Source organism: Saccopteryx leptura, chromosome 1 (genome assembly GCF_036850995.1).
Source record: "Saccopteryx leptura isolate mSacLep1 chromosome 1, mSacLep1_pri_phased_curated, whole genome shotgun sequence".
Taxonomy (NCBI): domain Eukaryota; kingdom Metazoa; phylum Chordata; class Mammalia; order Chiroptera; family Emballonuridae; genus Saccopteryx; species Saccopteryx leptura.
This window is the reverse complement of record NC_089503.1, coordinates 163,245,172-163,271,430: the sequence shown is the minus strand read 5'-3', so window position 1 is coordinate 163,271,430 and position 26,259 is coordinate 163,245,172. Positions and strand designations below refer to the sequence as shown.

General features: G+C 57.8%; 3 protein-coding genes across 5 annotated transcripts in view; all 3 read right to left on the bottom strand.

Moving 5' to 3' along the window:
- CACNA1S (calcium voltage-gated channel subunit alpha1 S) overlaps window positions 1-2,356 on the bottom strand; it is a 43,775-nt gene extending 41,419 nt beyond the window's left edge. The window contains exons 1-2 of the mRNA XM_066379845.1: window positions 2,100-2,356; window positions 522-627 (exon numbers count right to left, since the gene is read on the bottom strand). Coding sequence (XP_066235942.1) covers window positions 522-627; window positions 2,100-2,251 — 258 coding nt within the window. The 5' untranslated portion in view covers window positions 2,252-2,356. The remainder of the gene's footprint in view (window positions 1-521; window positions 628-2,099) is intronic.
- Window positions 2,357-3,779: 1,423 nt separating this feature from the next.
- On the bottom strand, window positions 3,780-4,289 carry ASCL5 (achaete-scute family bHLH transcription factor 5). Its single transcript, XM_066360132.1, has one exon. The coding sequence runs from the start codon at window positions 4,287-4,289 to the stop codon at window positions 3,780-3,782; it is 510 nt and encodes a 169-aa protein (XP_066216229.1).
- Window positions 4,290-13,051: 8,762 nt separating this feature from the next.
- TMEM9 (transmembrane protein 9) lies at window positions 13,052-24,868 on the bottom strand. Of its 3 annotated transcripts, none has more exons than XM_066379843.1 (6): window positions 24,850-24,868; window positions 24,422-24,519; window positions 22,983-23,074; window positions 22,088-22,196; window positions 19,814-19,945; window positions 13,052-13,987 (listed from the first exon to the last, which is right to left on the bottom strand). In XM_066379843.1, exons 2-6 carry the CDS (start codon window positions 24,485-24,487, stop codon window positions 13,835-13,837), a joined length of 552 nt encoding a protein of 183 aa, XP_066235940.1. In that variant the 5' UTR covers window positions 24,488-24,519; window positions 24,850-24,868; the 3' UTR covers window positions 13,052-13,834. The 3 variants fall into 3 exon arrangements, with proteins under 3 accessions (XP_066235940.1, XP_066235939.1, XP_066235941.1); XM_066379842.1 differs by lacking the exon at window positions 24,850-24,868 and adding an exon at window positions 24,720-24,832; XM_066379844.1 differs by lacking the exon at window positions 24,850-24,868 and adding an exon at window positions 24,731-24,820.
- Window positions 24,869-26,259: the final 1,391 nt, after the last annotated feature.

The window sequence follows — 26,259 nt, the reverse complement described above, 5'->3', positions numbered from 1 at the left end:
GAGAAGATGGGACCCTCAATTCTGGACAGACCCTTCCGGCTCTGGCCTGTTACTGGCGGCAGCCAAGGAGAAAGGGATGAGGAACCCTAAAAACACCATCTCGCCATCTGCTGGCGTTCCTCGATGGAGCCCTCCCAGGAGGGTGGGAACAGGGTTCTCCTGGCTTCTATCCAGAAAGGGAATGAGCATTCGCCTCCAACCGTCACTGGCTGACTCCTACCCCCAGCCTCGGTTTCTGCACCTGTCAGATGGGACTTCATTTATGAGGCTGTGCTGAGGACTCCAGGAGTGTGGTTTCAGAAGGTTCCCCGGGCACAGCGAGCCCTCTTGCAGGACTGGTTGGCAATATTATGGACACCAGGAGAGCAGTTAAGCCACTGACCAGCCCTGCAGGTGGATTAGGAAGGGGTATCTGTCCACCTCAGGGGTGGAAGCTACAGCATTGTCCTCCAGACGCAGCCCACTCCAGGGCCTCCCCAGCCTGGTGCAGGCCTGAGGGGCAGGGGAGGAGGACCCCTTACCAGGCCAATGTTCAAGGCATTGTTGTCATCCTCTGGCATGGGCAGGTACACGGCCAGGGCCACGCAGTTGGCGAAGATGGTCAGTAAGATGATAGTCTCGAAGGGTCTGGTGCCAGGGTTAAGGAGCACCCTCGAGTGAGGCGTGGGTTTGCACGGTCGGAGGGCACTGAGGGTCAGTTTGGATTGTGACTATAAGTCTAGCTGAAGGGCCCTGCTCTCCCACAAGACAGAGAAAGGCCGCAGGTGCTGCTCCCGGGGAACAGGTAGCTCCACCCACGTGCTTTGGGACCGCAAAGCTCTGGTCCTGGCCTGAGACTCCTCAGCGTCAAGCACCTGTCAGCCCCTAACCCCGCCCTACCTGCCCTCTCCCCAGGAGCAGTGGCTTTCTGAGATTCCTGCTGGACAGCCTGGGGGGCTCACTCAGAGAAATGGGGCTGATAGGGGATGAACTAGGTGCCCGTACAGCAGGACCGGGAAAGGGGACGGGATGGGAGGAGTGACACCTGAGCCTTGGAGCCTGAGGAAGGAGTGGATGACCACCGACTAGATCAGCAGCCCCCAGAGCTGCACACATCCCCCAGACACACCCACTGAGGCACAGCCGTCTTCCTGGGGTGGTCCAGGGCAAGCCAGGGGAACGGGGTAAGGGGGAGGGAGGCAGAAGGATAGGAGGCACAAGGTGTAGCCGGGCTTGGTTGAAAACCTCTTTCCTCAGGTGCTACAGATGCACAGGCTGGGGAGAGAAGGCCCAGAAGGGCTGAGAATGGATGAGATTCACCCCCAAACCGTTGCCCATGGAGGCAGGGAGGGCAGCTGCTGCAGCTGGATGGGGTGAGCTCAGCTGTGAGGGCAGGGCTGGCTTGGACCCCAACTATTCCAACCTGGTCCCACATTTTCCTTGTCTGTCTACGTATCCCTTCTTCTCAGGAGCAGCTGGCGGGAGTCTGGCTCCCAGAACCCTTCAGAAATATTTCAAACATCTCCAACCTCCTCCGAGGGCCATGTGACACAGGCCTCCCCCTCCGCCTGCCTCCTTCCTCCCTTCTTCAAATAACCCAGATGCCTCCCTTGCTCTTCCTCCTAGAACTGATGCAAACACAGGAGCCCTGGTGGGGGTCTCGGCTAAGATCTCCAGGCTGCGGGACACCTCCCTGGGTCCCTCCACCCCATCCCCAGATGGCTGGTCCTGCTCAGCTTGCCTCTCTCCATGCTCACCTCTCCCATCAAGATGAAGGTTTTTATTCTCTCCCATCCTGTATAAAAAAGGAGGCTGTTGTTTCAAAAACCTAAGAAAGAGCCCACGATAACGTGGCCTTGGGCACACCTGCCAACAGCCCCGAAACACCCAGCCCTGCCGCACGCGGTTGACAGGCATCTCCGCAGTCACCAGGACCTGGCTGCACACTCAGGCCCCGAAGCCCCCCCCAGGGGAGCTCCTCCTCCTCCCCCTTGGCTGAGGCCTTCCTTCCCAAAGACCCCTTTGGGGTGGTCATCCTGTCTCCCTGGCCTCCTCCCATTGTCACTCCCTTCCTCTCCATGTTGCACAAGCAGCCCCGCTGCCTGGGGCCCAGAGGATACTTCCACTCCACGATGCTGATGCAGGCCTTCCGCACTGGGTTCTCCAGGGTCAAACACAGCAAGGCCCGGGGGGGCCTGGGCAGAATCTCAGGGGCAGGCTTCTTGGACTGCTTCTTCCGCAGGCCCTCATCCTGGGGGGAGGACGGCTCCATGTTCCCAGCAGCCTTGCTCCACACCCCAGCACCGTCTTCTCCTTGTGTCCCCTGTGCCCTCGCCTTGGGGACTGGCCGCTGAGTCTACAGGGTCAAGCCAGCTTGCTGGGCCAGCGGGGTGTGGGGCCGGAGGATTATCCTCCCGCTGCTGCAGGGAGTAAAATTAGCCCCTGAGGCCAGGCAGCTGTCATTCCTTCCCAGCCCAGCAAGTGACATCCAAGTATGTCCCCAGGAGTCTGGGGGTGGGGTGGCAGAAGGCACATGGGCGTGGGGTGGGCAGTGGGAGACAGAATGAAGGTTCAAGTTTGGGCGAGACTTTAGGAGGGACAGACCCCCAATATGGACCTCAACTACAGACTGTTTCCCTTGTGCCAAGTTTAGCTCCTCCTCCCCCAGCCCCATGACACTGTCCAGAAAAGGTGCGGGGGGGGGGGGGGCTCAGTGGATCCACAGCCCCCTCCAACCTCAGCACACGTAGCTACCAGCCACCGCTCCTCCCCTCCCTCACCCCCCACTCCCCGCTCTCCCCCCGTCAGGGAAGTGAACCCCTGCACGCAAGGTGGAAGGCCCCCAGAACAACCTGGGATGTGCCCTTCTTGGGCACAGTACCTGCCACACATTGGGGTGACTGTCTGCTTTGTGTCCCCCTCTCCAACAGTGCGAGGGTTGAGTGCTTTCTCTCTGGGACTCTGGCCCCTCTCATACTGTTCCTGGAGCGCCTATGTCTAGCAGTTTGTAAACGGTGGTAGAAAACACACCACACACCTTACGGCAGGTGCCAAGATGGAGTGGGACAAGGGCACGTGAGGGCAAACCATGATCCAGGAATCACAAACTCAACACATTTTATTTGATCCTTTGGTGCAAACGGCGCCCATATGGTTCCACCGCCCACAGAGGCCCGCAGCTGAGGGGGAAATGAGTCCTCACCTAATCTGGGGGAAAAGCGAGGAAAAGGGAGCGGAGGACAGGATGGTCGCCCTCCATTAGGGAGGCCAGAGAACCCCGCAGCGGGGACAAGACGGGCTTGCAAACAAGCTCCCAAAGAAGACTGGTATCTGAGGCCATCTCGTGGTGAGCGGGATAGGGTGCATCCAAACCAAAGCGCGGCTCAAGTCCTAGGGACTCGCAGACCCAGTGCTACGACTGTGGTCCGGAGGACAGCGCAAGGCACCGAGGCCGGCTGTGCACAACCCCAGAGCTGGGCCCCGGCTTTCCTCCGCGCGGGGCTGAAGCCGAACCGAAGCCAGACCTCCGAATGACTGTCCTGAGCGGCCCTTCCGCGGATTATCGGATGGCGCGGGGAGCACCCGAGCTTTCCCGGGACCTGCGCCCGCTGCGCCCACCGGCTCTTGCTTCGCGTTGGCCCTTCGCACCCCTACCCTGCACCCCCGTCAAGCTGGCGAGGAGGAGGCTGGCAATAGGGCGGAGAAGAAGGGGTCGTAGATTCAGAGCGCGCGCACCCCCGGGTGTCCGTGACCCCGCAGTCCCGGGCGCTCTCGGCAGTGGGCAGCCTCAAGGACCCCAATCACTGGCTGGATTCCTCGGACTCCAAGCCCGGCGAGGAGGAGAAGCGGGGGCCCTCGGGCGTCTGGGCGTCGCCGGGGCGCTCTGGCCGTGGACCGTCGGGGGCGGCGCGCAGCAGCTCCTGCAGGTGCCGGATGTAGCGGATAGCGGCGCGCAGCGTCTCCACCTTGCTCAGCCGCCGCTCGGCCAGCACGCCGGGAAGGTGGCCGCGGAGGCGCGCGTAACCCTCGTTAACGCAGCGCACGCGGTGCCTCTCGCGCTCGTTGCGCTTGTGGATGAAGGCAGGCTCAAACGGGCAGTCGTAGCCCCCGAGGGCGCCGGGTCCGGGCGTGCAGGGGAACAGGCCGGCATAGGCAGCGGCTGGGCCTGGGAACAGCAGAAAGGGCACGGCGCCCGGGGGCTCCGCGGGCAGGGGCGCCGGCCGGGGAGGGGGCGCAGTCCCCAGCTGCATGCCGCCGGGGGGCGCCGCGGGTCCCCGGTCTATCAGCGCCCGGCAGAAGTGGCCATTCATTGTGCCGCGGGGGGCTGCACCCAAAGGCAGACCCTCCCCGAATCTCCCCTGCTCAAGGTCTGTGCGTCCCCACCAGGGGGACGAGTCACATCGCCAGCAGCAGCTCTGGGGTTCCAGGACTGGTTAGGGTTTCTCTTCGCTCCTTGGGGTGGCTTCCGCAGTCTCCCTAACAAGCGCCATCGCTGCGGACTAGGGTGGCGCCTGGCAGAGGCTCAGCGCACACAAGTCCGGCCCGAGGCCAGCCGGGTGCCACAGGACTCAGGGCCGGCTGTCTCCTCCTCCAGCCATGGGCACCGCCTGGCCTGCAGCCCTGCGAGGGCGCTTCTCGCAGGCGATCTCCCTGCGGATCCCTGCTGGGGCCTGGTTCTTCACGGTGTTGAAGACCCCTAGGCCACCTGTGGGGTCGGGAACTGATGGCTGCTCTTTAGGACCCGGCCAGCACCGCAGAGGGTCCTGGGGAACCGTCCTGAAGAAGAGCAGATGGACATATAGTTAGGAAAAGCCTGGAATGATGGGTTCCCGTGTCATCCCCACTGTCAAGTGACATGGTAGGCTTTGTAAAGGAAAGCAGGGTACCCGCTGAAGACCAGACACACAGAACAGAGTTTCCATCCAGTTCTGATCATCCATCCTGCTGGACAGCCTTTCTGAGTCCTATTCCACAGCTGGAGAGAATTAAAACACCCCTCAAAGAGGGTAATAATATATGAGAACCGAATGAGAAAAAACATACCCCATAACACCCCCGGGGCTTGGCTTATAAAAACTGCCAATAATGTTATTTCCTTTGAGAGTGGGGATGAGTCCTATCACTGGTACTTTTCCGGGCCTTCCATCCGAGGGGCTCAAAGATTGACCACTGGTTAAGTTAGCGATAGACATTCAGTGGCGACCTGGTTGAGGGGTCTCACTCTCTACAGAAGGACATGTGTCTTGTCTTTGATTCCAAGAAAGTAGGCTGTTGTTAGGACTTTTATAGCCCTGTCTCTGCTAAGCAGAGAGATGTTACCAGAGACCGCCATGCCCCATGCAGCCTCTAACACCAACTATCCTGGGGGCTCCTTCATGGCACTGAGTGGAAGTGTCTATTATTTGGCGCCTGTGTCCAGAGCCTGGGCCAGCTCTGGGCAGGTGGAGACCCTGCAGGTACTGGTTGAATAACCCAGAGAATCCCTACATTCTGATGAGATGGGGTGAAGATCATCCAGTTTTGGACATGTGAACACTGAGGCTCTTAAAGGGGAAGTTGTTGCCCAAAGCTGTGCCGTTAGTCAATGCTGAGCATCATGCCCTCGCCGATGTTCCCTGGTGTCCCTGCTGTGGCTTCACATTCAAACCAAGAGCTCAGAGGTGCTTCCACTGGCCTAACAAGGGTGTCCTAAGTTCTGATTCTCGTTGGAGGGGACATCCCTCAGCAGGTTCTGATTACTGTGCTATTGTTGAGCGTCTGCCCTGGTGGCAAAGGCCCCAGGGTCACCCTGGTGTCCTTGGGAAGGGAAGGCGACCTGGACAATGTTCTTAGGAGGGTAACTGCTGGTCCTAAAGGCAAGAATCCGCATGGAAAGAGACTGAGTCCAGCTCCCGGAGTGGCACCCCTGGGCACCCGACAAGGAGCCCCTTTGCTGAAGCTCAAAGAAACTCAGTGGTGGGACCCTCTTCACTCAAAGACCTGCTCAAAGGCTTGGCAGGACCAGGGTCCATCCGCTCAGATCAATAGACCAGGCAAAACTGATGGTCAACAGCACCACCATTTGGCCGTGAGAGGCAATGGCAGCAACAGATGGATGGAATTCTGGGTCCTGACCTCACACCTGTGGATTTTTTTTTTTTTTTTTTTTTTTACACAGAGACAGAGAGAGAGTCAGAGAGTGGGATAGACAGGGACAGACAGACAAGAACGGAGAGAGATGAGAAGTATCAATCATTAGATTTTCATTGCGACACCTTAGTTGTTCATTGATTGCTTTCTCATATGTGCCTTGACCGTGGGGCTACAGCAGACTGAGCCTTGCTCGAGCCAGAGACCTTGGGTCCAAGCTGGTGAGCTTTGCTCAAACCAGATGAGCCTGCGCTCAAGCTGGCAACCTCGGGGTCTCGAACCTGGGTCCTCTGCATCCCAGTCCGATGCTCTATCCACTACACCACCGCCTGGTCAGGCCCTGTGGATGTTTTAACTCCTTGTTATTACTGCCCTTGGGTACCAAGGGAATCTCCAGGTCTTTGGGAAAATTTAGGTGGCATCTAATAGGAACGGAGTTAATGGTATTGTCAGCGAGGCAGGGGCAGCCTTGGGAGGAGCTCCCAGAGGCTCTGACATCCTGGGATGTGGCTATGGAAGACCTTAGACAGTACGTGCCCCCTCCTCCAGCATTGCCCTGGGCACAGCACTGACACCCACATCCAGCTGCTCCCCACAGTCACATCTGTCCCGATGGAAGTCTAAAGGGAAATTCTATCCACGGTGTTCTTTTCGCAAGTCTTTGGAGGAATAGGGTAACTGAAATAAGTTGAATGTATTTGGCGTGGGTCCTACTGCCCGTCCACCCACCCACCCACCCTCCCTCGCTCCCCCGAACCCCTCCTGGGAACCCGCTATGGGCTGGGCTCACAGAGGACTAGCTCGAGGCTGCCCCAGTTTTGCCGAGAGCAAAGGGCATGTTAGTACAGTTCCTGCCAGACACACTGTGCTTCCCTACATGTGCTGGACTCTATTCTCAGTGTCTAAGCCACATGCGGTGCCCACTCCCCCCTTATAGGTGAGGAGACCAAGGACCCAAGAGGTGCAGCCACTCACCCGAGGTAGCGCAGCTGCTATAGGGCAGAGTCCAGATTCACATGCAGGCCTTTGGGCTCCTGTGTACACATGAGAGAGGTTAAAAGCTAAAATGGCCTTCAAAAACTGGCCCATGTGAGCTGGGATTCAGCCTTCCTGGACCAGAAAACCACCTGCAGATGAGACCTCCTCCTCATCAGGCATGATTTTAAATGCCACATGTACGTGTGCAGACACACACACACACACACACACACACACACACACACACAGAGTTGTGTGACCCTCACGACCTGGCAGGGACTCATTATCCTTATCTGACAGATAAGAAAACTGAAGCACAGAGAGGTGAAGCCACTTTCTCAAGGTCACACAGCCAATACATGGTTAACTTGGGCTTCAGGAGAAACTGGGATACACCTTGGCCCTGGCTGGGCACCGTCATCACCCTATCCCGGGTGAGCCTCTCTCAACAGCTGAGAAAATGAATCAACCAGAGACACCAGAGAGGCCTGTCCAGGCTTTGCTCTCTTTGTCTGGAAGGACCGTTATTGTAGGTGATGGATATGGGGTCACAGGACAGAAGTGTGAGGTTTCCCGAGGCTTCTCCCCATCACAGACTCAGAGGCTTTGTCAATGAGAAGGAACACCCCTGCCACAGGGCTTCCAGGAAATGCCACCTCCTTGGAGTGAACTAAAGTCGCTTAGCCCTCACGATGTGTCCCTGTAGGAGGTGTCTTCAGTCCCACTCCACAAGGAGGAAGCTGGGGCTATGAGAACCTCCACCTGTGGCCAGCTGGGACAGTGGCCCTGGCCTTTCACATCTCCACCCAGGTCCTCCTCTGGTGACTGAGGTCCTCATGACCCCCTGTGCCTACTGGCTGTCATCTGACTGTCCCATCCGTCTTTCGTTCATGTGGTCTTAGAGGGAACAGGAGCTTTCTGCATTTTGTCGAAATTTAGCTGATGACCTAGGACTCTGAGGGCAGTGAAATGGGCTTTAGACCCTGGCTTTACCACTGTTCAGCTCTGGGATGGTGAGCAAGCCCGTGTTCTGTCCTGTGGGGTATGGACAGTGTCTGTACTTTCTTCCTAGGGAGATCATGTGGGGCTGACACGGGGGGGGGGTCACAGGTCCCTGGCTCTATCTTGTCCCACACAGATTCTCTGGGTGCACACAGCCAGATTCCCCTCCTATAACACTACTTTAGGCCTCTTCCTCCCCATAGACAATTGTCCCTCGCCTGGCATCGAAGGTCCTCAGCAGTCTGCTGGCCTCCTCCTGCCCACCCCTCTCTGACCGCACCCCCACATCAGACCTGGGGTTGCTCCTGTCTGGGAGACTCAGCCCTTCCCTTCTTCACCCTCCTCCTCCTCCTCCTTCTGGAAGCAGAGCGGGTTCCTGCCCAGACCCTCCCCTACCCTCTCCCGTTCCGTTCTTTCTCCTTCTGCCCTGAACCCTAAGGTCTTTTTGCCTGTCGGTCCCTAGTTGGTCATGACTGGTTTGGGGACACTCTCTCGGGCTGTCCCCTGGCCTGGATGTTTACCTTGTCACCCATTGGCCTCTTGCTCTCTTGAGGACAAGGGTGGGATCATGCCTTATGTGTCTCCACATCCTTCAGGGCTGTGGCCCTCCTCTTGACACACAGGACATCCCCAAGAAGGAGCCTAAACATGGATGGCCGAGCCTGTGGCCACACATGAGTGTCACTGACCTGACCCACCAACTGTCACAGCAGGGCGGGCACCCTCACAGCCATGATGACCTTGTCCAACGTCTATGCACGGAGCAGCTACACAGAGGTCCTGGGCCTGAGGACACAGAGTTTTCTGTCCACACCATGTTCCAGGGCCCAGAATGGGAGGAAATATGGTGTTTTAACAGGGACAGGGTCTTGGCTTACTTTCCAAGGAAGGAGACTACAGTCACCGTAGCAACCAACTTAATCCCTTTGAGGGATGTTTGTATCCCCAGGTTACTGATGGGCAAACAGGCTCCGAGACCTTCCATGAGCTGAAGTCAGATCATGCTTCCGGCCAAGAGCAGAATCTAAACAACAAGAAGAATGCTTGCCTGGCCCTTACTCTGTACTGCACACTGATCTGTGCTCATGTGACCCCCACAGCAGAGCTATGGGGCAGACACTAGTACTGACCCTGTACCCAGGGGTGGGGCAGAGACCCAAATGAGCAAATGGCCTGTGGTCACCCAGCTGTTCAGTGGCAGAGCTGGGACCTGACCCCCATGGTCGACTCCAGAGGCTGCGCCCCCACTCACAGCCAGGTACCTCTAGAGCCACCTCACATGGCCACATGCAGCCAGGCTTCCCCTCCCTGGCCTCCAACCTCTGCATCTTAGCTCCTTTGCAGGGAAGCCCCCTAGCTGATCTCCACCCAGAAAAACCATGCTTCAGTCTCTGGATACAATAGGCATCGGGCATTGGGAAAAACCCAGTGCTGTGGGCACTCTAGCGGGCAGACCCACAGCAAGTGCCTGCAGCAGCCCATCTCATCGCCTTCCCCCAGCCAGTGGGAGGCTGGGCTGTTTTCCTTTGGGGGCAAAGCAGTCGGGTGACTAAGCCTTTAGTAAACGTGCTCCTGGCCTCGTGTCCCCTAGCTGCTGCCACCTGCGTGCATTACCTCCTGGGTGGGCTCCTCCACTCCTCCAGCAGGGTGCTCCACTCACGGCGACCTGCGGCTGTGGGCCACCAGGTGGAGGACAGCGGGACCTCCGTGCTGCCTGCCTGCCCCAGCTCCTCGCAGCCTCTGCCCGGCTTCCTGCCACGGCACCAGGAGCCAGGTACACTTCACCTGTTGGAGCTTCAAACGGCAGTGGCGACACACCCAGAAGGGGAGGGAGGGGGGTGGAGGGGGCTCCTCTGATCTGGGACCTGCCTGGGGAGGAGAGAGAGCCACTCCTGGCCTCCTGTGATTGGCCACCTGAGTCCCTGCACAGAGGCAGGTGGAGAAGCTGTGCCCTGAGGGTGCTCCCTGGCTGAGCACCCAGGGCAGACAACCCTCCAGCAGTGGAAGTCTGTGGGTCAGGTTAGAGTGGAGGAGATACCTCGTGAGTACACAGGGCAGGAGACACAGGGTCTCTCATGGGGGAAACGTATGCTTAGGGGATACGACTCTCTGAGTGGTCAGATGACACCAGCTCAGGTGTTAGGGGATGTTAGGTGATTCCTGGGCTGCAGTGTTATGAGTCCACTTGGCGTCTGGCCTGAGCCACCCTGGCCCCATGGCCCCAGCAAAGTGAAGACCCTCGCTCAGCACTTTTCAACCCCTTCGACCCATGGGGACTCTGAGGCGGAGGGCGCTGGCAGAAATAATTTTTTCTGTAGGGACCAAACCCGCACACTGGCACCAAATCCTTCCAAAATCCCACTACAGAATAATGGCATTTACTGCTGTGCTGATATTTCCTTTAAACACGCCATTTATTTATTTATTTATTTATTTGAAATTTTCCCATTTATTTGAGAGACAGAGGACTCACCGACTGCTTCTCGTCCATGCCCTGACTGGGGGTGGAACCCGTGCCTCTGGTGCACCTGGTTGATGGTTTACTCAGTGAGCCACCTGGCCAGGCCACTAATATTTGCTTTGTGTATCTTCACCTTCCTCACCCTTTTGTATTTTACATTAAAATCCACAAAATCTTGACTTTATGTGCTAACTACATTGTTTTCTCCCCCTCTAATATGCATTAAAACAACGACGTAGTACTAGAATGAGAAGTGCTTGTCTGGGTACCACCTGACACCACCCGCGTTGTGACCCGCACTTTGGAAAGGTACTGGCTGGTGTCATATCCTCCCTATCTGGAGAAGCTGACCATGGCAGGGAGGGGACTTTGCTGCTCCAGGTCACACAGTGAGCCCAGGTGCAGACCAGGCTCGTACCTTGTAGATGGAGCCCCGCCCTCTATGTCCACCCTGATCAGTTGCCCAGCACCCTCGGGGTCAGCCTGCCTGTGGCTTTGGCTCCTGCTCAGCTCTTGCCTGGGGACATAAGAGGCACAGGGAGACAGCATGTCATCACCCCTCACAGGGTTCTGAGCAGAGCCTCAACAGGGCTGGATTTAGCCATAGGCCTGGATTTTCTGGTCAGAGTAGAGGTCCCTGTGACTCCTCAGAACGCTGACCAGTAGGCAGGGGTTGAGCTGTGACCAGCAGGAGGAATGATAGTAATGACCACACTCAGGGCTTCCGTCTGTGCTAGCTTGTTCTATATACTTTGCACACAGTTTATTCCCAACAAGCACCTGGTGCGGGAGGTAGTGATCCTGTTCTGCAGTGAGAAAACTGAGACATGGAGGGCTTTCACAGGTTCTCAGGCACCCACCGAGGGAGCGGCAGCCAGCATCTGCACCAGGATACGGGCTGAGCATGGACCTGGACTGTGCCACTGCTTTAAACAGGGTTGGTCAAACAATGTCACCATCACTTGAGGAGCACTCACCACGGCTGAGGCCCTGGGCCACAGTGTCATTAGAAGACGAGACTGGCTCAGGGGCTGATGGGACTGTCACGGGGCCGAGCGGCTGAGAAGCCAGGTCTGTTGGGCCTCCAGGCGGCACTGTCTGCCTACCCTGCTGGCTCTGGGGGTGCCCCAGGGAGTTGCCCAAGCATGGGCAGCGAGGTGCAGACCTGGGAACCCACTTCTCCAGGCTGGGCTCCCACCTCCAGACAGGCCTGAGCTGCGTGCGGGGTCTGGCGGGGACCTGTGAGCCCCTGTCTCCAGGGCCCAGTGACTCCCCCTTCACTCCTGCTAATTGGCTCTGGGGACACAGGACAGGAGGGGCAGGCAGGTCATGACTTCAAAGCCTTCTGGGCCTTAATGAGGAACTGGAGCATTAGGGGACAGGACCCCTTGGAGGTACTGGAGGAGGGAAGTGACAGATCTCTGGTACCGAGCTAGAACTGCAATGGTCCTGAGCAACGATGAAGACATGGACAGTGACCGTGGCCACAGGGCAGAGGGGACAGCTCTCTCAACCACCCGGAGGGACAGCTGCCGGGACTCTGAGGGAACATGGGGACAGCAGAGAAGGACTGGCGCTTCCAGAGCAGCACATGAGCCAATAGGTGTTGATGCTGGGCATGTGAGGGCAGAAACGTCCTCAGTGCTGGCTCCCCTGTCCCGGCTTCACACCTGTAGCACACGGACCTCCCATCAATCCCACCGGACTTCTGCTTCGCCGAGCACACCTGCTCGGGGCCCAGTCAACTCAGTCCCCACAGCTGTGGTGACCCTCGCTGTCTTCCAGTGCCAACTCATCTCCACTCCTCCGGGAAGCAAGCCTGTGTGTCACCTCCCACCCCCCACCTTTAGCATTAGCAGTAGGCTCTGAACTCTGGCAAACCTTTGCAAACGGGAACACCTGCCTCACCAAGAACCCAGCCTGGGGCCCCACACAAAGTCCTCAGGGCAGGCTTACTCAGACAACCCTGGGGACACTCAGATCATGGGTGCTTCTCGCACTGTTTCTGCCCGGGCCCTGGACACCTCACAGGGTACTTCCTGGGGGTGGGACAGAAGTGACCCAGCACTGAGGGCTTCTGACAGCCCCTGGAAGCGGCTGTCACTCCTTCCCCGGGGCAGCTTCCCCTCTTATACCTGGCAGTTTTTATCTGGGGAAATGGATTTTGCAGTGAGAACAGCTGATTCTTGGTGAGACATTGATAGCACACCAGAGAGTTTCAGGGGGACCGCCTCACAAAGACAGAACAAAACAGGCTCTCGGGGTAGTCCCGAGGGTCGCTGCCTGCGCTCCCTGCAGAGGATGGGCCATGAGTAGCAGCACCCAGCCTGCTGGTCTCTGTCCAGCAGGTGAGGGGGACCCTGCCGTGGGCACTGCCACAGACATCAGGACTGTCCAGGCTGTGTCTCTGCCTGGACCTGCCAAGGACCACGCTGTCCCCTTTCTGGACGCAGCACTTACTAGGTCACGAGTGAAACACTAAGTTCTTGAAATTTCTTGAGATTGAGAGAAATAAGATGATTTAATGGTGGCCTCCCTGACTTACAGACAACAGAACAGACGTTCTCTTCGTGCATTGGTACAGGGGAACTCGGGGATGAGTGGGGGCCCGAGCACAGGAGCAGTGATACTCAGAGCCTCTTGTGTCACATGGTGCCACCACCCTTCTGGCTCAGTGACATACCGCCGACATGGGAGGCAGGGCTGCCTGGCATCCTGAAGAGGGGCAAGGGCCCAGGCAGCAAGGAGCACAGTCCTGCCTGGTTCAGTGGAGAGCCGCAGGGAAACAGGACCAGCGCTCCGTGTGCCCAAGGACCAAGTGGGATCCGTGGCATCAGCTGTCCCATCAGAACCACCCTGAAGGCTCAGGCCAGGCCAGCAGGACTGAGGGATCGGGGCTGGGAGGGAGGGACATGAGCTGAGCTGCACAGAAGGGAGGTCATGCTGACAGCTGGTGGCTATCCCCCATGCTGGGTGGCGCTGCCCAGCTCCGCCTTCCAGAGGGTAAGGACATTCTGACATTTGGAGCTGGAAAAGTCGCACCTGAAACGCCTCCCTCCCCACTGGCCAGCCAACCCCTCCCCTTGACCCCAGAGAGCTGAGCAGACAAGCCAGAGCCCAGGACCCACTCCTCCTGAACTAAACCAGCAGGGAACATTCTATGGAGGGGACGGAGGAAATGCCATATGCTTTTATAGGAAGGACCTGGGAGGGCAGCCTGAGGGAGGGGAGATATGGCCGCGGGCTCTGTCCAGCCTGGAAGCCTGCACCCCAGCCTGTGCCCGCCTAGCTGAGCATCTTGTGCCTGTCGAAGACCGTCTTCCGCTGCTCCTGCACCTGCAGCTTCCAACGCTGCTGTGCGCCCTCCACGCGCTCCAGGACCGTGTTGGCGCGGGGTCCCCCGAGGGAGGCCATGGCGGCCGCCACAGAATGAGCATCCTGTGGTGGGAGGAAAAAGAGATGTCTCAAAAGCAAGCCTGAGTTGGAGCCCCCATGGCTGTGGGCTCTGAGAGGACCCTGCAGAGCGTCTCTGTGGACACTGCAGGGTGGGCCCAGCCCTCCCTGGGGCCTGCAAAGGGGCCCCCCTAACCACAGCTCAGGTCAGGTCCCTGGAGGACCGCACAGGCCTCTTTCTAACCCACAGGAGGAAGACAGTATTGGCCGCAGGACGTCACATGGTCAGTGCAGAGACTATAGAGCCCCTGGTGGGATGGCCCAGGGGCCAAGTGGGAGGAAGGTCCACCAAGGAGCGATTACAAGCTGGAGACCAGTGGGGTCTGCCGGGATGGGACTGTGACATCATGTGGGTGTCGGGCAGGGATGAGAATCAGAGCTGAACGCAGCCCTCCTGCCTGGAGCCCACCGGCATACCCTGCTCTGCATGGACAGAGGCCGGTCCATTCCCCTCTGCTCTCAGAGCCGGCCCTGCCGTCAAAGGCAGCATCCGTCCCTAATTACCACTTCTCTGCCTCTGAAGCCCGTGCATTTCCTGCAGGACCCGAACCTGATCTTTGGGAGAATTAGAGCCGAAGGCCAGGCCCACACCCCCGTGGGGATTTCCTCCTCAGCTCTGCCCGCCTCTCATCTCCTGCCACCCGTCTCTTAAGGGATTAGCACAGCTCTCTGAGCCCAGAGCCGCCTAGTGAATGCAACTTTGTTTCTAACGCCCAGGCTGGCACAGCTTCTGTCACTAAGCAGCTGCTGGGCTGGGGAGAGGGGGCACTCCGGGGAGAGTAGGGGGCTGGGTGAGCGGGCAGTTGCAGAGAGGGGTCTGGCTAGGAGTGAGGCTAGGTGGTGGCTCGCTGTCCTCGGAGGCTGAGTCACTCGTCTTGTAAGCACTGCCCACAGGGTGGTGAAGAGGGACAGTGCCCATGGTGGCCCATGTCCCAGGCTGAGGAAGGGTCCTGTGCCAAGAGAGGGGACGGCTGTAGCAGCATCAGGCAGGAACACACTGGGCCTGCAGTCAGGCAGGATGCTCCTCCTGCCCAAGATGCCCCTTGGCCCACTCAGGGGTCCACTGTGGGCACTGGGGAGGGGCGGCCCCACCATGTAGCAACTGGGTGTCCCCAGACAATGGCTTCTCTGGGCTTCAATTCAATAATTTAATAAACGCAATCTATTCAGACTCTCCTGACTGCAGTGTCAGCAGGAATCACTCACAATAAAACGGTCTCAGGGGAAACAGTATGACGTATCTGATACACTCCACTCTACTCTACTCTACTTCGTGTTGTAAAAGTACTGGTCAGGACACTGAGTGCAGCTGGTGACCGAGCAGGCTGCGACCCACAGTTTGAGCACTGTGGTTTGCAAATGGGAAATGACATGGCGAGGCTCAGTGAATCATGAGGGTGGAACATACAACACACCAGCTGTCCTAGAGCAGGGGCTCGGGAATGTTCCGTGTCCCCTTCCCCGTAGTTCAGCACAGTGGTGGGGACAATGGACTCACACCAGTGCCTGGCTCTGACACCTCAGAGCATGACCCTAGCTGAGCGACCTCGTTCTCTGACCCTCTGTCCCTGCTGTTAAGCAAGACAATAAATGCAGAGCCCTTAGCAGACACTCAAGGTATGGTAGTAATGACCATCGGACCCTAGCTCTGGTAGCCCAGGTGGGGGCAGGGGGAGTGGCCAACCTGCTGCACGGGGACCTGCCTCTGAATGTTTTCATGGCCTGCACACCTTCCAGTTCTGTTCCTCCCTGGTTCATTTGTGCCATGGGCACTCCATGGTGCCAAAGAGGCCTCAGTATGGCCCTCTGGGTGAGGTGGACATTAAGGCCTCCCTGGGACACTGTGGGCACCAGGACCTAGCCACCACAGCTGTGGGGCCACAGGGCCTCCCTCCCACTCCAGTCCTAACCTTGTGCCCTCTGGAAGCAGTCAAGAGCTGGGGACAGCCCGAAGGCAGCTGGAAGGTAGGGAGCGGCTCAGCCTGCTTCTTCTTGCCACCTGGGTGGGGATGCCAGGGGCTGGGCAGCGCTCACACCCACCACATGACCACAGCGCCATCCACTCTCCCGTCACACAAAGTCTCAGCAAGCAGCTCATCAGTGGGGGGCTCAGAGGCTCTGTGCTCATAGTCTGATTAAAAGTATTAAAGATTCCACATCTGCTCCAGAGACACCATATGTGGGTCCTGTGGGACTCCGTGGCTGGCCCCGGCCAGGCCTCTGCACCTGCTGCCCTCAGTGGTCCCTCCTGCAGTCACACCGCACACACATGAAGATCAGAGTGAAATATCTCATTCTTAAGGGCAAACGAGCACTTTTAAAACCACACTCGCAATATCCTGTTGGGTCAGAACCACCACACGGATTCTAGATCCAGAAAACAGAAACAGAGGTTCAGCACAGCGGACAGCACCCGGCAGAGCGCTGATGAAGAGCAAAGCCCACTCCTGACACCGTGGGGGTGGGGGTGGCGATGGCTGTTCTAGAAACGCCTGTGGACGCCACACGTTTCTTTTCTGTGCTCCAAGGAGACAAGGGAACTGTCCCTTTCAGCACGTGTCTTCTCCAAGTCCCCCTGCCAACTCCCTGGGACCAGGGGCCTCACACTCAGTGCCATCCACCCACCCGTGGGAGGAGGGGACCTTTCTAGTGGCCCCGAGTCCCCTTCACTCCAGCCCCTTCATGTCCCCAGGTGCCACCCCCACCTTTCCTCGATTCCCCGCTCGGGGCCCAGGGCTGTCCCCCTCCCATAGGGCCAGCACCATTCCCAGGCCCCCAGTCCCCCGGCCCCGTAGAGAGAGCTCTGGGGCCACGCTGTGAGCAGCACAGACACCCAGAGCCTCCCAGAAGCCCTGCTCCCCCTCTTCAAAGAGGACCAAACCGCACATCTGAGCAGCTCTGCTTCTGCCCCTGCAAACACGCTGGCTTCCTCCTTTCAAAGGGTGTCTGAGCCCGGGGATTAGGCTAATGCTGCTGGAATCCCAGGAGGCAGCACCCAGTGCCTAGCCCCAGCCCCCAGGCTGCCAGGCTTTCAAAGTGACAAGCCACTTTTATCTCCCTGTGCAGCAGCCCCGGCTGGAGAGGTCCTTGCTACAGGAGTTGGGGGGATGGAGCCAAGGGGCCCCAATGTGTGATCAGCTTCCAGACCTGAAGAGGACTGGGTCCCGGACTTGGGGAGGGGTGGGCATGGGGCAGAACCCAGAGGCCTAGACTGAGCTTCCTTCTCATGGTCACTGGGTTCTATAGGCTGAGGTGAACTTCCAAAGAAACAGGTCCTGTTCTGACCTTCCTCCAGTTGGGGCGAAAGCTAAGTACCCCAGCCCAGTGAAGGCCCCATCCCCTTATTTTCTTAAGGGATACCACACAGACCACTAATAAACCCAGAGACATAGCCTGTGCCTAGTGGTCAGCCGTGTGGCCTTGGGACCCGCTATTCTGCCACAATGCCACACCCCTCAACACCTTACCCCCATGTGCCCTGAGAGAGGAGGGCCAGCAGGGTGTCCTCACCATCCAGGATCAGACAGCACCCCTCAGCTCTGCTCAGCCTTGGTGTCCCCCCACCACTCCAGCAGATGAACAGTCACTGTCCCCAGAGCTGGCTGTGAAGGTTCGCCTCTGCCAGGAAGCCTTCCCAGGTTGACACAAAGGAAGGGTAAGTCCTCAACCCTGTTCTAATAAAAAGCCTCCCACAGGCTCCTCCCTGACTGTCCATCTCCCTCGCCCGATCCTGCCCACGGCCTTCACTTGTGTTCTCTGCTCGCTCACCTAGCACAGGCTCTGTCTCGGGACAGTCACCCTGAGGACAGACACAGGCTGTGACCCCTCTCCTGAGGACAGAGTGGGGAGAGAAGCATGTGCACAGGAGAGGGGTTGCTGAGCCCCACGAGGGGCAACCAGGAGCCCCTGGGACAGGGTTAAAAGAGGCTGCGCGGAGTAATGAACGGGGGGGGGGGCAGTGCTGGTTCAGGGCGCCCCTGGGGGGGGACAGGCCCTTCACGGCTGCTCGGAGGGCTTCCTGTAATCATGGCACAGAACTGGTGCCCCTCAGGCCAGGTCAAAGACTGGACATGCTATCACCTCGAGAGCCTCCCTTCACCAGGAGCCCTGGCCCTGCTTCCCAGGCACCCCGGCACATGGCCACAGTGCCCCTCAGCAGACAATACTCCCTCCCACTCAGCCAAAATCTGTCCCCAGAGATCCACCCTGGGCTCTGCTGCAGGAACTAGACTGACCATATCCGACCCCTCCCCCCAGGGGACAGTTGTCCGGGCTCAGACCCCAGGCTGGGGGCTGCCCCCTCCCCAGCTCCACATCCAGGAGGCAAGAGCCACGAGGCTGTGCTGGGAGCCCCGCATTCCAGGGAAATCGCGCCTGGGCTGTAATCATGGCGCATCTCGCAATTACACCCCAGCCAGGGCTGCTATTACCACATTACCCTAATCGCCGCGCGTTCATTAGCACTGCTCCCCCCCCCCCCACTCTGCCCAGGGCTGCTATTACTGTGCATTAATAACCAGGTAGGCACGCAGGGTTTCCTCCTGAACACAGACCACCCAGCTCCAGCAGGGCCAGGCTCAGCCTCTCTGCCCCGCCTTTGCACAAACTCCCGTGAGTGGAGTCCGGGCGGCTGGGGGCAGCTGGCAGCGATCTGGCAGGTACCCAGGAGCAGCAGCAGGCCCAGGCCCATGTTACCTAGCATCTTCATACTCAGGCCTGAGCCCCAGCCCTCGTGTGGCAAAGCCTGACCTATCCTACCTCCATTCTGGGCTTGAAACGCTCTGATTCAGGGCTCTCCGTGGCAGTGCAGCCTGAGACCAGTGACCTCTGGTGACCCTAAACCCCAAACTCATTGCACTTTTTACAAGATAGCTTCTTACACCATTTACCTGGCCTTTAGTTTCCTCCTCTCCCTGGCCCCCAGCTGTGAATCCTGCTGCCCCTGGCTTTGCTCAGGGTGAAGCCAGACTCTCATCTGAAATATCTGGACACTGCTATGATGCTCCTCCTAGAGTTCTTTTCTTTTTTCTGAACACATCCAGTTTCTTCTACTAATTGTCCCAGGACATAGCGCAAACTGAGACCCCCCCGGCACAGCACGGCCTCCGGACACCTTCCCCAACTCTTCAGCATAGGGCAGATGGGAGGAGGCAACAGCGATCATTAACTGTGCGAGCCCCCTGTTGTGGGAGGGCCTGAGGGGTCTGCAGGTCCCCTTGGTGTGACAGTAGAGGCTTTCACTGACTGGGCCATAACCTACCGGCCATAGTCCTGACATAACTATCTCCATACAGAAATGCCAAGGTCCTCAGGTGCCCAGGTCGATGTCCCACCTGGCACCACCTCCTGCGCTCCCTGCTGGCACCTGACATCCCTCTCTCCCCACGAGGTCATGGGGTTGTGCTCTGCATTGAGCAGCATCTAGAATCACTGAAGGTAGTCCTGCCACCTGAAGCCCACCGCCAAACAACACCACTGAGCAACCAGGACGCCACACCTAACAGGCCTGGCTGGCTCCCGCCCCTGCCCAGTGTAGTGTTAACAGGGAAACAAGACACCCCAGCTCTCACCAAAGCTGCCCGACGTCGAATGTTGGAGAAATCCAGGGCCACCCTGTATCACCTGCGGGTACATGGGGCAGTCCCTGCCAAGGAAAAAACTGGAGGCAGAGTGACGTGTGGGACCTAGCACAGGAGGGATGAATGGGAGTGTGGGAGAGGGGAGGAACCTCCACCTTGGACCCTTGAGGGGCTTTTCTGTTCAGTCTCCTCAGGGGGGGCCCAGGGCCACATGCAGCAATGGCACCGTTACCTCATTCTCCTCCTCGTTGTGCAGCTGCTCGGTATATGCATCTGGCTTCCGGATCAGAGGGTCCACCAACATCAGGAAAGCCATGTACAGCAGCAGGGCCCCTACCACTGACAGGTAGATGACGATGATGACCTGAAAAGACACCGTGCCCTGTGACCAGCCGTCCTCTGCCTATGCCACCTGTGTTCAGTGCAGTGATGTTGCAGAGCTGTGTGGAGGGAAGGCTGGGAGGGATCGCAGCATGGCCTTATGCCACCTGTTCACTAACTGACCAACTGTTCTTCTGGGGCCAGAGACAAGAGACAATGGAACCTGTGAACCAGGACACCCCGAGATGCCCTAGGGGGGTGGGGCAAAGGGTCCAGTGGCCTCAGAAGTCCAGCACAGGGTGGAAAGCTGTGGACACCATGTAGAGGGAAGAGGAGCGGCCAGCGGAGGGGCTGAGCTCAGAGGCCAAGGATGGACTGTGGCGCATGGTCACTCCCCACTGCTGAGAGCAGGACGGCTGAGGGGGAAGCTTCAGTTTGGAGGACACAGCACCGGGTGGAGGGGGACAGCCACCCTGCAGGGAGGAGAAAGTGAGAGATAGGACCACAGCCTCAAATCTCCACTGTACACAGGGAGCCTGACATGCGGTAGAGATTTTTGTTTTATAGGAGAGACAGCTTCAGTGAGGCGAAGCCAGCCAGTCTCAGTGTGGGAGCCCTGGGCGGGGCTCCCCAGGACACTGAGCACCACAGTCCCTCAGTTATTGGGACACAGAGATGCCTCACTCAATCCACAGGTCCCTGGAGGGCGAAAGGCACCGGACTCAGGGCCACAGGGCCAAATCTTTCACCCGAGGTTCATGGATAAGAATGGCGGGTGTCACTTGCAGCCAGTGTGTGGACTCCGTCTCAAACTGTGGTTCTACTTCCACAGTGCCTGGCCATCCACCACTGGCCTCTGATCCCAGCCCAGCCCTGAGGGGACTGAGACGAGGGGTGTGAAAGCAAGAGGGACCTCGGCACCTTCAAGTCTGCTTGCTGCCTGGCTCAATCAACACCAAGTTCAATGGGGCCTACCTCCTTCCGACCAGGACATGAAGTTCATGCCTCTTTAAACAGGGCAACAGGACCTCCTGCCTGTCCTCGGGGATAGGAAGAGAGGGGATGGTAGGGGGGGAGCCTAAAGGTGTGGGGCCCTAGAGAGAACTGCAGGGAAATATGAGGGATTAAGAAGTATGTCTGATGAGATCCCCAAGTTGGGAAGTCCCTCCCCGTCAAAGAGGGAGAGGCAATGTCTGGCTCAGAACTTCAGGTCTCAGGTGTCTGCTCGCCAGAGGGCGGGGCCTCCTGGAGCAAGTTCAGAGAAGGAGAAAGGGGGCTGCACGGGGGTGCCCAGGTGGAGGATGAGAGGAGGGGGTCTGCACAGCCTGATGGAGGACAGAGTGGGGGCAGGCAGCTCTGTTCCTGAGAGGTGAGAGTACAGGACTGCAGCATGGGGGTGGGGGCTGGGGGGAGGTGAGTGGCTCCCTCCAGGTAGGACAGGGTGAAGGTCACCAACCCTCCCAATGAGCCTCAAGAAAGAAAACTGGAAACCCAGCAGTATGGCTCCATTCATGAGTTCCCTCCTGATGCTGCTTCTAGAAGCTTCATAGGACAAATAGGAATGAGCTGCAAAACTGGTCCGGGAAGGGCTGAGAGAAATCAGGAGACAGGGCCTCGCTGCGACAGAACCCGCACTCCGGGACCAGGGAGGCTCTGTGGAGAACTGTGGTCGAGTCCTGCTGGTGGCAGAGGAAGGGACAGGCCCTAGTCCTCACTCCCTGCAGAGTAGCCAGCCCCCCACTTCTGTGAATTCACCCTCATATGCACCAGCATGAGGGCCAGGGAAGCACAGCTGGGTCAGCTCTTGGGGTGCTCCCAGGAGGCTTGCGACACCTTGGAGGCTCAGACTGTGAGTGTGAGTTCTGACTGGCTTATGAGTAGCACCCCACAGAAACAACCTTGGGAGGCCCCCAAGGATGTTGACTGAAAAAACTTAAGGAGAGGAAGAAAAGAACTGGAAAGAATGGGGGGAATGGAACTTCGAAGTCTCCCAGGCTCTCACCCCGTAGTGTAAGGGAAGCCGGGGACAGAAGTCACAGGATGGCTGGCTCCAGGGGTGGGAAGTCTGGACAGGCTCACCCAGAAGCCAGTCCTATAGCCACCTAGAATGTTCCAGAATGGAGCCAGAGCCTGCGGGTGCTTGGCAGCCAGGGTGTGGGGCAGGGCTATGGCACGAGCCAGTCACCTTGATGGTGGTGGTGCTGCGCTCCTCGTACTGACACTCACATAGCAGGCAGTAGGCCTCCACGTCATGCCCGGGCACCGGCATGGGCTCCACCACATGCAGGCAGTTGCTGCAACAGACACACACCGGTTGGTTGTGGGCTTCGGGCCGCTATCACCCCAGCAAGGCCGGCACTCCTGAGCGCAGCCAGTGCCCATGGAACGAGGTCTCAGCGTCTGGTGTGGGCTGTGTATCAGCTTATTCCCCAGTGCTCTGGGAGTGAGACCACAATAGACAAGGTCCCGGGGCTTGCCCAGGACCTCATTCATGTCTTAGGGCTTTGTGAACCAAAATCTTTGGGCAGAGGTTCTGATGTCCAGCATGGTGACCGTAGTTAACAAAACTGTATTACACCCTCAAAAGTTGCCGAGTGATTTTAAATGTGCTCACCATATACACATGCACGGTGGCTGTGTGAGGTGACACGGAGGGCTACCTAATCCTATTTACTTGCATCAAATCATCACTTAGCTGATGCTGCATGTGACTTACATCTCAATAAAAACTGTGGGAAAACAACAAAAAAAAACCCCAACACTTGGGGGCAGAAGGTGTTGGGAACCTGTATTTCTTGACAATCCCGTTACACAGCCAAGCAGTAGCAACACTGACCTGGACACCCCCCATGCCCCCACCCCCATGTGTTGCTAATCCCTCTTATCACAGAATCCCCCCATTGGTGCTCAGTGCCCTCCAGGACAGGGGGAGGATGGGGCGCCTCAGTACCTGAGAAGCCCAGAGTAGAAATGCTCCATCAACCTACACAGAAACCTTGGCCCCAACTCCACCCCAATCCACAATGAGCATAACCGATCCACAGGTACAGTGGCCCTGCACCTGCCAGGTGCAGTCTTACCAGTCCTTCTGCGATACATTCTGGTTGTAGATGTGCCCGCTGATGTTTCTATATGGTGGACAGATGCATTTGCACCTGATGTCCTCTGAGCTCTGGGGGAGAAAGCGCGCGTTAGGGGTGTCCTGGGCTCAGGCTCTAGCAAGACTCCGTAAGGTGACCCCGTGAATGCTTTCGACTTTCCCCCAAGTTCAGCAAAGAATGACTTCTGCAGGAAGTATGCTATACCACAGGGTCCTCCACACAAGCTGTCCAGGTGGCAAAGGAGCCACAGAAAACTGCCAAGGGCTGCCATCCCTGAGCAGGGTGCTTGGGGGGGGGGGGTGGCAGCAAGCGAAGGGACAGTCCTCTATCCTGTGCCCGCACCTGTGTATGTACCTCTGTTCAGTAGTCTTGGTGGTGGCCTAGTTACCCCCTATCTACAACTTCCTAGGTTAAGACTGGGGGAAGGAACAGGGCAGGGTGAGCACCACTTTCATGGGGATACTCAGCTGTTCCTCTGAAGCCATGAGACAAGGTCACAAATATTTTCAGCCCAGTTAGGAATTCCCCAGAGACAGTGAAAACAAGCCCTTTGTTAAATAAAAAGCCCACAGGCCCCAAACAGTGTCCCTCTTGCTAAAAGCCTACAATACCACATGGAACTTACACTAGATTAAATACCTTACCTAATTGCAGTTCCAGCCTTTCCCAAAAACATCACCTTAATCAATCAATCTGGGATGTCCTGGCCAAGCGCCAGGAAGGTCATCTGTCACAATGGTCTCTCTCCACCCCCCCACCCCCCATAGAAAGCTGGGGCAATCTGTATGACAACTACAAACCTTCCCTCTCTCTTCCCCAAAGAAAAGATGTGCAGGCCAAAAATAATACGCTCTTTTCCCTCAATAGCTTCCTCCCCGACCTTCCTTCCTACAGACACTTCCCTTCTGTGCACCCCCTCTAGTCGCTGGATGGGCTGCTGCCCGGTGTCTGAATCCCTGGAAGCCAGTTAGACCTTCAGGTGTGCTCGGTTGTATTTTGTTCACACCTCACTCAGGCTTTGGCGATGGTCAGAAAATCTCAAACCTGCACAGACTTCACCAAAAACCCAGGGCTGGGCAATTTCCCCTGAAAGAATGCAGTGAACTCAAGAGTCTCAGCACTCGGGTTGGGGACCCTCCAGACAGACAATGCCGTCTGTCGCGGACCTGAGCCCTAGAGAGCAGGGCTGCAGTTACTAGAAGCACTACCACGATACCTCAGGAGCCAAAGCAAGTGTGGGGAACTCGGGGCACTGCCTCCAACACAGACTGGCCCCAATCCCCTCGCGCCCGCGAGCGGCCTGCCCCCCCCCCCCCCCCCCCCCCCCCCCCCCGCCGAGGGCGCCCCCAGGGTGCGGGGCGCCGCGCGCGCGCGCGCGCACGGCGGTTCGCGCAGGTGCTGCAAGCTCCGCCCCTCACCTTGTTGGCCTGGGCCGGAGGCGCCAGCAAACAGCCGATCGCGGCCGCCACGCACAGGAGCTTCATGCTGGTCACCTGGGGGCCGGCACGCCGCCCACCTGCAGAAGGACGCGGGGTCGGCAGGGTCGCACCTGCAGTGCGTAGGGGCTGGGCTCCTGCGATCGCAGGCCTCCTCCAGCCGCGCCACAAGCTGCGGCCCGTCCTCCCCACCCCGCCTCAGGCTCCCGGAAGGAAGGGGGCGTCCCAGGCCCCGCCCCGCGGCCCACCTCCCGCTCCGGCCGCTCCGACCCTAAGAAACCTGGGGCGCACCCTCCGGGAGCCCTGACTCTGCGACCAGACCGGCGCCGCGACGTCGGGGTCTGGGGAGGTGGGTCACCTGGGACGCCGCCGGACGCCGCGACCCCACAACCCTCCCCGGGGCCGCTCACCTGCGAGCCCTGCGGTAGCCGCGCGAGACCGGCTTGGCTCCGCCCCTGGCCTCCATTGGCTGTCGCAGCAGCCCCTCAGCCCGACCGCGCTGTCGCTCAGGCAACAAGGCCCGCCTTTGCCTAGGGTGCAGGGGCCCCGCTCAAGGGACGGGGAAGCATTTTTCAACCCCGAGTAGACAAGAAAAGGGAGCGTCGGCCTGGGCCCTTGGAGAAGCAGCGCCTCGATAAACGGATTATTGAGACTCGGGGCTTAGGGAGGGGCTAAACTGGCTCCGTCTTGCTGTTTTCAAGACAAAGCCCTATATACAGAATAAGGTAGCAACTACAACAGTAACAATACAAACGGGTTAAATGGCCCTGTCCTCAAAAATCTTGAAATGCACTTTGGGGATATAAAGGATTTGAGCCAAATTCCCCAGGGAAGAGCAGACGCAGTGCTTTGGGGATGGCAGCCAGTGGGGACCCGACTTTGGCTCTGCTGAGCAGCTCTCCCACTGTGACAGATTCTGCTGATATCTGCTTGTCATTGTCATCATGTCTCCCAGGCCTCGGGGACATTGCCTCGGCCTTGTGAGCCTTGTGAGCAGACCACCGGCTACCCACGGATTCACATCACCAAGAAGGGGCCACGAGATCGACCAATATCTCTAAGACATTCTCACCCAAGGTCAACAGATACCTTGGATGGGTGTTTGTAGAGGGATGGAGGTGGACACAGATAGTGTGGGACACATCATTTTACCCGTCTGTGTCACAAGCGACATCTTGATCAGAGAAGCACCTCACATTTGTTAGTTGGAGGGGGTTTTCATTAGCTTTCAAATGACATTGAAGAAAAGTAAATAAAATAGATTTCTTAAAGCAGCGGTTCTCAACCTGTGGGTCACGACCCCGGTGGGGGGGTCGTGACCCACAGGTTGAGAACCGCTGCCTTAAAGGCATTCTTTTAAGGCAGCCATTTTTAACCGGTATGCTACAAAAATTTTTAAAACATGCCATACCTAACTATTTGGTTAGGGGTACTGATCTCTTTTCCCTTAGATAGTAAAAAAAAAAAAAATGACAACAGTCAACATAACAATAGCCCTCTGGTGTGAATGATCAAAATTATACCTTTTTTTTGTCAGATCAGAAAAAATATATTTTCTGGTGTGCTGCAGAATTTTAGTAATTAGTATATGTGTGCTATGAGATGAAAAAGTTTGAAAATCGCTGTGGTTGAAGATTATCATACACACTCTGAACCAGGTCAACTGGTAAAATTTGGAAGTAGGTCAATATCATGTCATGAGCAGCCGGCACTGCCCTCTGGTGGTCATGTGAGACGTGGCTGTGGGCTGGTGGCTGATAGTTCTGTCACCAGTAGAGGCCAACACCAAACTGAGTTGTTAACCCAAAACAAATCCTGTA